Raw genomic sequence first — 11,139 nt, 5'->3', positions numbered from 1 at the left:
GTGTGTATTAACTCCTTTTATTCCTATAGCTGAATACCTGACACAAATGTGTTCGTGTGTGTCTTAACTCCCTAAATTCCTACAGAAGAATACCTGACACAGTGGTGTGTATCTTAACTCCCTTAATTATTGCTATAGCAGAATACCTGACACAGATGTGTTTGTGTGTGTCTTAACTCCCTTAATTCCGTTAGCAGAATACCTGACACAGATGTATTCGTGTGTGTCTTAACTCTTGTAATTCCTATAGAAGAATACCTGACATGGTAGTGTGTGTCTTAACTCCCATAATTCCTGTAGTAGAATACCTGACACAGATGCATTTGTTTGTGTCTTAACTATCATAATTCCTATAGTAGAATACCTGACATGGTAGTGTGTATCTTGACTCCCTTAATTATTGCTATAGCAGAATACCTGACACAGATATGTTTGTGTGTGTCTTAACTCCCTTAATTCCGTTAACAGAATACCTGACACAGATGTATTCGTGTGTGTCTTAACTCTTGTAATTCCTATAGAAGAATACCTGACATGGTAGTGTGTGTCTTAACTCCCATAATTCCTATAGAAGAATACCTGACACAGATGCATTTGTTTGTGTCTTAACTATCATAATTCCTATAGTAGAATACCTGACATGGTAGTGTGTGTCTTAACTCCCATTATTCCTATAGTAGAATACCTGACACAGATGTGTGCGTCTTAGCCCCTCCCAACTGTTCCTGTGTCACATCTTCATTGGTCACAGACTGAAAATAGACAAAATACACACAATGTACACAACAATAAAGTTCATGGTGTAAAGACATTCGGGTTATGTGAGCAATTACGGTTCTTCATATTATGATTTCTAAAAATCAACGATGTCATAATGATCCATATAAGCATGCGTTTTTATGTAATTCATTATTATTATTCAATTTCTAATCTATAAATTCAGATATTTAATACAAATATTTAATACAAATGTTGACACCATCAATGCATTGATTGCTGTGTACAACATGGAAGCATTTTTGTTTGGAGCACAATAAGGAAAAACTTATGTTGTAACATTTATCCGAAATACGTCCTTAATTTTGTGTTTTACTGAAAAATGATGACAAAAATTGGGAAGATTGAAACAGTATTTTTAAGTCACTATCAATTGCCTTCATATCCGTACATGAATTTTTATTTATAGAAACAATTCTTGAAACAGCTGCTTTGAAAGGATATGAATTTTATGGAGAGTGAATGGGATGTTGTGAGTCAGCTTTATGATTATCTCATGAAGTATTAAACATTTCCAAATACCTTACATATTATTTTTTTGTATACTTCTTTAAAATGTCACCTTTAGTAACTAATGCATATAAAACTGTTGCATATAGTGTGACTTAAAATCAATGAGTGTATGCACAAAGTGCCCGATAATTTCCCCTTCTTCTTCCTTAGACAAAATTAAACAAAGATGAAATGTAACATATTCAGCTTCTTGCCTTACAAATTATCCAATACTGAAGTATTAAACTCCCAATGAAACATTGAATAATTACTTAACAGCCCTTCCTTTAACCCTTTGCATGCTGGGAAATTTGTCGTCTGCTAAAATGTCGTCTGCTGAATTTCTAAAATTAGCATTTTCTTCGATTTTTTTCAAAGAATATTATCAGAATAGCAAACAGTTTGGATCCTGATGAGACGCCACGTTCTGTGGCGTCTCATCTGGATCCAAACTGTTTGCAAAGGCCTTCAAAATTCGGTTCCCGCACTGAAAGGGTTAATTCATTTAAACATTATTTTTCAATAAAATAATGACATAATAACAGACTTTAGTGTAACCAAACAAGAGTGCCATGATGTCCCTGTATCGCTCCACTATTTTTAATGCGAAAAAAACGTGCAATGCGCATGGGTTGAAATGTACTCAAGCATGTGACTTTCTCTTTCTATCCCTCGTCCCACTGGGCGCTTAAAGTTGGAAGGGTGAGAAATTTTATAGATGGAAAACGTTGCTAAGGTGTTAACTAAACAGACTAAAAAGCCCGGGAATTATGTTCATGGAAGTTGTGTTTTTAAAATCAATAAGATATTATTAAACTGGTTTAAACACTACAAAAAACACATGAAATTATACATGTCACCCGAAATATTTTTATCCGGATATATGGTCACTTTCGACATATTTAAATAAAACCCGACTTTTTTCAGTTTATAAGAAAAACATGCAAGCACATGTTCTTACTTCAATTCCTTTGTAATCAGTTACCATCTGATCTAAAATGGCATTAAATGACAGGGTTTTATCTCATGTTTACAAGATGTTGTTGTTGTTGTTGGTCACAGCCACACGGCCGCAGTAATCTTCCCTTGTAAACGTCATATGTTCAGTTTTGTGACCCCCAGGGCAGGGTCAAATTTGAGCCCAGGGGAATAATTTGAACAAATTTGGTAGAGGACTATTAGATGTCACTACATACCAAATTTAGTAGCCCTAGGCTCTATAATTATGAGAAATAAGATTTTTAAAGTTTGCACAAAATAGGCCTTATTTAAAGGGATTTTTTCACGTTTTGGTAAATTGAAAAAATTGAAAAAAGTTGTTTCAGATTCACAAATTTTCGTTTTAGTTATGATATTTTTGAGGAAACAGTAATACTGAACATTTACCATGGTCTAATATAGCCATTATATGCATCTTTTGACGATTTAAAAACCTGAAAATTATAAAGCGTTGCAACGCGAAACGATTGAATAATTTGGAGAGTTCTGTTGTTGTTGTTTAATATTGTGAAACTACGAAGATTGCTCATATAAAGTATAAAATACGTCTTTCATATATACTTGGCAGGATGGCCGAGCGGTTTAATGGATTTTTACTCCAGGACTCAGGGGGTCACTGGTTCGAGCCCTGCTGCGGTCTACTTTTAAAAATTTTATTCTTGATTTTTTACTGGAGCTTTTTAGATTCAAATTGTTTACATTTATCAATATAAAGCATTTAATGACAAACTTCAAAACATGCCAAAATCTGTGAAAAGGCCCCTTTAAGCATATGTTCATTTTTGTGACCCCCGGGGCAGGGTCAAATTTGATCCCAGGGGCATAATTTGAACAAATTAAGTAGAGAACTATTAGATGTGACTACATACCGAATTTGGTAGAAATAGGCCGAATGGTTATGGACAAGAAGATTTTTAAAGTTTGCACAAAATAGGCCCTATATAAGCATATAGGGCCTATTTTGTGCAAACTTTAAAAATCTTTAAAAATGTTCAATTTTATGACCCCCGGGGCAGAGTCAAATTTGACCGCAGGGACATAATTTGAACACATTTGGTAGAGGACTATTAATGTCTCTACATACCAAATTTGATAGCCCAAGGCCCAATGATTATGGACGAGAAGATTTTGAAAGTTTTCACAAAATAGGCCTTATATAAGCAAATTTTCAATTTTGTGACCCCCGGGGCAGGGTCAAATTTTACCCCAGGGGCATTATTTGAACAAATTTGAAAGATGTTCATTCCAGGAACATTCCTGAGAACTTTCATCAGAATTTGACCAGTAGTTTAGGAGATGTTTAAAGAAAAAGCTAACGCACGTACGCACACACGACGGACACAGGACCATGGCATAAGCCCGTCGCTAGCCTATGGCCAGTGGAGCTAAAAATTGGAACAAAATAGCAGTAGTTTATAATATGAATTCATGCCAACCTGAAAGAATGCTTAATTTCAGTTACCATTGTTTTTATGCTTTTAAATGACTTTATTTGTGAACTTAACTGCACTAGTACCAGTAGAGAAAACATATCTATGGCAAGGAACAAATAACCAAACAGTGAAACACAAACAATTTTACAGGAAAAGTCCACACACAAAAATAAACATGACTAACATTGGGGTCACCACCTTGAAACAGATAAATGAAAGAATTGGAGGTTTAAAGCAATTTTAAGGAGCTGAAAAAAACTTAAACTCAGGGCTAATGACACTAACCTTTTTTACCTACTGACCCAAAGGACCACCAGCTTTCATAAATTACTGGTCCTCTAAGATTTCAAGTGGTCCGACAATTTCTATGATATTTTACCTAAATTTCAACTTACTTTCCAGACTAGTACTAGTATTGTGCATTTATAAAAAGAAAACTATAGTATCTACTAAATTATCTCTTATCCTTTTCATATTTTTTATGTACATCTGGAAGCTTCTCTTCATTAGTTTTAGGTTTTTTAGGTGGAGGTTCTCTTAAGGTTTTTTAGGCAGAGGTTCAACCACCCCCGAAATGAAATTCCACATCGCGAAAACTTGTAATCTTGAAAATATGCACTTTTACTCTCAGGCAATATCAAAACATTATTCGGCGCCCTCCAGTGTAGTTCGCACGGTAAACAAAGTTTATTCTGATGGTACTAAGATCGATTAAATGCTGATTACTGCTGCTTTTTCAGAATAAAAAATACCATTTTGTTAATTTCTCGATCCAAACGCTTCGAATTTTATGTTTATTTGTGTATCCATCACGGCGAAGTCCGGAGACATTTGCGGAAGAAATTTGCAGATTGCAAATCGATTTTTTTCATCAGACAACAGGTCAGCCGGGCATCTAGAAAAATTGGAATTTCCAATATGTTGCTCTTTTTATCTTGGTCTCGAGCCGGCCCATAAAATAATGATGAAATTATCGGTTTATTATGAACATTAAAAGTTGTTTTATTGATGAAAATGGCTTTCCACCAGTATTTCACAATGCGCTGGCGAGGATTTTTCACTGGTCCAACGGATCAACCAAATTTCTAGTTTCAATGGTCCTCTCTATTATTTACTGCCACTGGGTCAACTGACCACCGTTAGTGTCGAGCCCTGATACTTGTCCCAGAATTATTAAAAAACATTGAAGATTAAAATACAAATTAAACACATAGCATCACAGTTTAAATTTAGGATCAAAATGCACCATTTCAATGGTTTTGTTTTATTAAGTGAATTTTGTTTAAAATATAACATTCAAGTCTTACAAACTAACCTTTGTAAAACTGTTTATTTGATTTACCACTTTACCACTTAAATACGTAATTTTATGCATTTGTAGTCCCTATGAAAGTTAAATTTAGTTCAAAACCTTTCTTACTAGATTCAAATTGTTAAGGCTTCATTTCCAACCCTTTGATACTGATGAGCAGCAAACAGCATGAAACCTGAACAGACTGCAAGTTACTGGAGTTACTGCACATAGCCATTTTCACATTGCTTCTGAGAGGAAAAGGGTTACTTTAACCCTTTGCATGCTGGGAAATTTGTCGTCTGCTAAAATGTTGTCTGCTGAATCTCTAAAATTAGCATTTTCTTCGATTTTTTTCAAAGAATAATATTAGAATAGCTAACAGTTTGGATCCTGATGAGACACCACATTCTGTGGCGTCTCATCTGGATCCAAACTGTTTGCAAAGGTCTTCAAAATTCGGTTCCCGCACTGAAAGGGTTAAAGTATCCAGGTATCCTTGAGGAGGGAAAATAAGATCAAATCAATGAAAAGTTGACTTAAATCCCATATGCATGAACCAAGAAAACCCAATTAGAGAATTGAACAAACGACCAAATATGTTTATACTGTAAAACTAGCTTGAACACCAGAGCCATGCATTATCACCATAACTGCAGACATAAAATCACAGGTAATAACCAGAATTGTTAACACTTTTCTGGAACACACCAACACTTTGGACAGATTCATAGCCAATTACTGAGAAAATAACAGTATTCATGTCAAAGCGGGAATAAAAACTGTATGTGATTGTGAAGGGAGGATTTTAGTTCTTGAGAAGAGATGCAGTTCAGAAGCATAAATCATGTGATTGAACAGGTTCTACAGGCAGCAGCCAGGAAGTTTTCAATATAGTCTGCAGAACATGTCTGCAGAATACAATTGAAGCATTGTTAACTGCAGTATTCATACCTTAAGCTTTCACTCTTTACACTTCCTGACTTTCAATTTCACAGGCAATATCAGCTGGTAATATAATGCAACATAAAGTTCTAATGTTAACATCAAATGTATTAAATAATGGACCTCACTTAAGCATTTCTTTTAGTAAGTAAGTAGGTGAACATTCTTTGAACTAAATAATTGTTTTATCTTCTAGAAAATTTTATCCCTATTAACACAAGCAAGATAATAAAATTAATCTTAAGTGTTCATTTTTATACTTAAGTCCATAAACAGCATGCAATATCTACCAAAAAACAATCCATTGCTATAATTATAAGGTACCAAACAGAAATAATGTTAGAAAACAAAACAATAAAAGTCCCCTACCAGTGAAACTCCACATTTTCAGCAATATTTCTAGTCTATTTGTTACCATTGCAACCAGATTTCTTGACATAGGAACAAAATGACATGACATGCAAAATCTCCATATTGCCATCTGTTCATGTTTCAAGTTTCATGAAAGAATATGAAGAACTTTTTAAGTTATTGCAGGATCCAGAAAAGCGTGACAGACTGACAGTCTCACAGAGCGCAAACCATAACGGTAAGTCCCTTCCAGTTTCACTGGTAGGGGACTAGTAAGAAAACTTTGCTGGAACCAAGGTTTTGTTAATCTATGCCCTCTATAGCACATTAGAAGTTAACTGAACAGTAGCGCTGCTTTTAAAATCACCGACCACAATCGGTATCAAACACAGGGCCACACTGTTCCAGACCTATCCCTTCTACGCCAAATTTAACCTGCAACTTGTAAAGCGAATGTTTAAATAAGCCTCACTCTTTGAAAAGGGTGTTTTCACAGGCTGACCAGGGAAGACACTTTCCGCCTTTACTGACTTTTTGAGTTTTTGTTAAGAAAAGAATTCATTTAAACAAAAAATTCCCAAAAATTGGAAGGTGCTGTCCCTGATACTGTGAAACCATTTATTTTCGTCAGCACGAAATTTCGTCCTTTTTTAAAAAATGACTATTTGCTCAGCACTTTAATTCGTCCATTTATGGTTTTGAAAAAAAAAGCGTCCGATTTGTTTATAATGTTTGTAATACATGTAATACGCGGTTGCGAAAAAATCATGCTAGGGAAAGAGGGGTGACACTTGGTAGTCACTTGCAGGAGGTGGGCCTTGTTTGGCATATGCCAATTAACAAGTCTGTTATTTCAGGTGATTGTAACTGTCCCGTATTATTTTATGTCATTGACAAGTTCTGTGTTATGATTAGCTGATAAGTGGGACTGAATAACCGTTAACGAGTGTTTTAAACAACGAAGCCAATTGCCAATTAGTCTTTTTCCATTAGAATCACGAACAACCAAACACAAATCAATATGTTCGTTATTAATTTGTAATAAAAGCGCAGAATATATTTCAGTCAGGTGTTGATCACACATCGTCATATTTTAATTGCGTTTAATAGTATTGTCTTTAATCCGGATTCGCCGCGTGTTGGCTGGAGAACCTGCAACACCCCTGAAAAACACAATACACACAATGGGTAATAAAGTTGTTAACAATTAGCCCTAATCAACACAAATATACCCAATTGAAGTTGGCGCATTCCATACAGCCTTATTGCATTCGCGTTTTACAGGAAATGTCAGTTGTCAGTACACTGTATAATGTACACCCCCTTTGTGTCAAAACCGGATTTAACTTGAGTGTGAATAGTCGACTGTTTCATGTTCTTTGTATGAATACCATCCGGGCATCTGTACTATAAGTATACCAGTCTACAAACAAGGTGCGCGCTTCCGCATATGGGGATTTGACGTTCAAAAAATTGACCTACGGTTAAGCGTTCAGGCCGTCAAACGCATTTAGCAATATAATTCTTTTTTTCACTATTTCTTTACTTGCAAAAAATACTAGTGGCTTATAACTTACCTTGCAATCTTTTTTTCTCGCATTGTGCGAGTGTTAATTTCTAGCCCTGTGTATATGCGTGGATTACGCTGGATTTAAATGCCTCATGCCTACGGTAATTCAGTCTTATTTGTTTCAAATATGGGACATGATTGTTCGTTAGGATCTTGAATTCGTCCATTGGTCGAAGGACGAAAAAGACGAATATTAATGTCTGACGAATAATAATGGTTTCACAGTAAGCTTTACGACACTTTACACACAGGCATTATAAGCAGTTTTTCAAAAGCACCACTCTTCTAAATCTATGCTAGTATTGCCAGTTTACCACTAAATATTCCATAAAATGACAGCAAATTATTACGATAATTAACTACAAAAATGTGCACTTCAAAAGCAATTCTGTCATGATAATTAATACCAAATTCCATGCAAAATATTTCCCAAAGCCTTTCTCTGTAGCACCTTATTTTTTATGAAGTGTTGTTAATATCACCGCAGACAAGTGTCTCCTACATTTTTTGCGACCTGTAATACCTGTAATACCTTTAGCAGTTCTTGTATTTTGGATACTGAAGAATTCCACTCTCAGCTGTCTCATTCAATGTTACTGCTAATTGGTTTATTAATTTCTTTTCCATATTCCTGAAGTGACTAAAGGCTTTATAGATCTTAACCCTTTACCACTTAGATACGTTTTTTGACCCATTTGTAGTCCATAGAAAGTTTAATTTAACCCTTTGCATGCTGGGAAATGTGTGGTCTGCTAAAATGTTGTCTGCTAAATTTCTAAAATTAGCATTTTCTTCAATTTTTTTCAAAGAATACAATCAGAATAGCAAACAGTTTGGATCCTGATGAGACGCCACGTTCTGTGGCATCTCATCTGGATCCAAACTGTTTGCTAAGGCCTTTAAAATTCGGTTCCAGCACTGAAAGGGTTAATTAAAGACCTTTCTTACTTGATTAATGTTTTAAAGACTTTATTCCAACCCTTAGATACTGAAGAGCACCAAACAGCATAAAACCTTTTACTGTATTTAAAAAAATGAGTCAAATATAAAACACTTTATAGCAATTCAGTATGATGTCTGACTGACACACATTGTAGATTAGGAATTAACTCTTTCCCACTCAGAAGCATTATTAAAATGTGCAAACAGCATAAAACCAGAACAGCCTGTGAGTATCCCAGTACAACTTTATACAAATTTATCTTTCCAACTTTAATAGTCCTTTCTCCAGATTACTAATGTTGAGTCTATCAACAATCATTAACCATTTATGCATTGCAAAACACAAAAATAAAACTTGCTTTTCAATCTGTTAATAAGAAAGTTATATTATTTCATCATCAATATTAAACAATATATCATTGCCAACAAATAAGTAACTCTTTTAGCAGTTTATTTTGTCTTCAAGAGTATATATGTAAATCTTACTAAATAATTTCTGAAATGAACATTCACACACATTCACACTCCTTTTATTGTGTACAGCCATTAAAGAGTAATTTAGATAACCATGCATACATTAACATATAATTTGCCTGATTCAGATTCAACACCATTATATACAATACTGCTTTAGGGCGTACAAATATTATTGCAAGGCTGTTACATTTCCTATAATTCATCAAACAGGTAAGGTTTAATTCATTTATATGTTTGCTTGATTGTTATTAATTGCTAAATGCCAAAAGCAATTATTTCTGGTCCTGATATACAGGAATTCAACCAGGAGGGCACAGCACTCAGAGGATCGTGTAACAGCCACATATCATATAGACAGTTAGTTGCTTATAAGCCAATAAAGATTATAATGTAAAAATTATTTTCATACTAACAAGGTCACAAAAATATACTTGCAATTGTAACTATATAGGACTATATATGCATTTACTGATCACTCAATTTTGTTCATCAGGTAGATTTAACCAATGATACACTTCAACACCGTTATTTCGTAGTCGTCGGGACCGTTAAAAAAACTTCGGATTAACGATAATTCGAAATAAACATTTGACAGAAGACTTCTTTAATTCTGTAAAAATAAAACGTTGTGGAAGTCGCATGGTTCAGTTACACGCTTACTTAAAAGCATAAACTAGTAATATAGCAATAGATTTCCACTTGTAACAAACGGAGGAATAAAAAGATTCTTTTTCTTGTTTTTATTTTTGTCTAATTATAGAACATATAAAATATAACGAATAGCACAAATTATCAGACATACAAACATATGAATACATTCTCGGAAATGAATTAACTTTTTTTAACTTATACGCGATGTCTCTCTGGACACCAGCTTTCGCACAGACGACATTAAAGGTGTAATTATCGGCATTTGACGTGCCATGACAAGGTGTGAAAATACGCTGAGTATTTTGCAGTTTTTACTTCGGATTAATGATTGATAATAAGGTGCGAATTATAGTGTTGGGACCGACTGAACCACTTCGAAATAACGATTTCTTCGGTTTAATGAAGTTCCGGTTAACAATGAAATTTTACATTAAACAAAGAAGAACCAAAATCGGGACCCGAAAAATACTTCGAAATAACGGTGACTTCGGATTATCAGTGTTCGAAATAACGGTGTTGAAGTGTATGTGTAATAAAAAGAAAAATCTGAGAATTTCATGTAAGAAATCATTTTTTATAGGATTCGATAGAAAGTTTATTATTATCCGCCAAATTCACAAAGATTTTGTTTTGTAATGTTTAAGAATTTACACATTAAAAAGGCCAATTGCCAGAAGCAGTCTTGTCTTATCTGAGGAAATTAGGCATAAAGATAGGAGTGTGCTGGTTGCATGGAGATTAAATACATGAGGTAAGCTTAATACAGGTTTCTTCAGTGAATGCAACATGCATTTGAATTACTAGTGGACTGTTGGTCTTGATTATAAAACTCTTAGTCAATATTTGTTATGCTGAAAATATAGCAGTCAATGAAACACCAAGACTTGATTAGGAGACAAAATTTAATTTCCTTGTCCTATCCACTACTTGATACTTAATTAACCCTTTACCACTTAGAAAGGTATTTTAATATCAACGCATATGTTGTCCCTTAGAAAGTTACATTAAATTTAATACCTACTAAAATTAAAGTTTGAAAGGCTTCATTTCCAACTCTAGTTACTGATGAGCAGCAAACAGCATAAAATCTGAACAGACTGTGAGTTACTCGCAGGCTGTTCTGGTTTTATGCTGGTTGCAAAATCCATTTTCACTTTGCTTTTTATGGGGGAAAGAGTTAAATAAAAGAAACATACAACCATCAAGCATAC

At 34.4% G+C, this 11,139-nt stretch overlaps 1 protein-coding gene across 1 annotated transcript in view; it reads right to left on the bottom strand.

Annotated features, from left to right (window-relative positions):
- LOC127833648 (propionyl-CoA carboxylase beta chain, mitochondrial-like) overlaps positions 1–11,139 on the bottom strand; it is a 56,531-nt gene that overhangs the window by 16,277 nt on the left and 29,115 nt on the right. Inside the window, exon 8 of the mRNA XM_052359038.1 lies at positions 686–752. Coding sequence (XP_052214998.1) covers positions 686–752 — 67 coding nt within the window. The remainder of the gene's footprint in view (positions 1–685; positions 753–11,139) is intronic.

Source organism: Dreissena polymorpha, chromosome 6, assembly GCF_020536995.1.
Source record: "Dreissena polymorpha isolate Duluth1 chromosome 6, UMN_Dpol_1.0, whole genome shotgun sequence".
Lineage (NCBI taxonomy): Eukaryota > Metazoa > Mollusca > Bivalvia > Myida > Dreissenidae > Dreissena > Dreissena polymorpha.
This window is presented reverse-complemented; position numbering and strand designations above follow the sequence as displayed.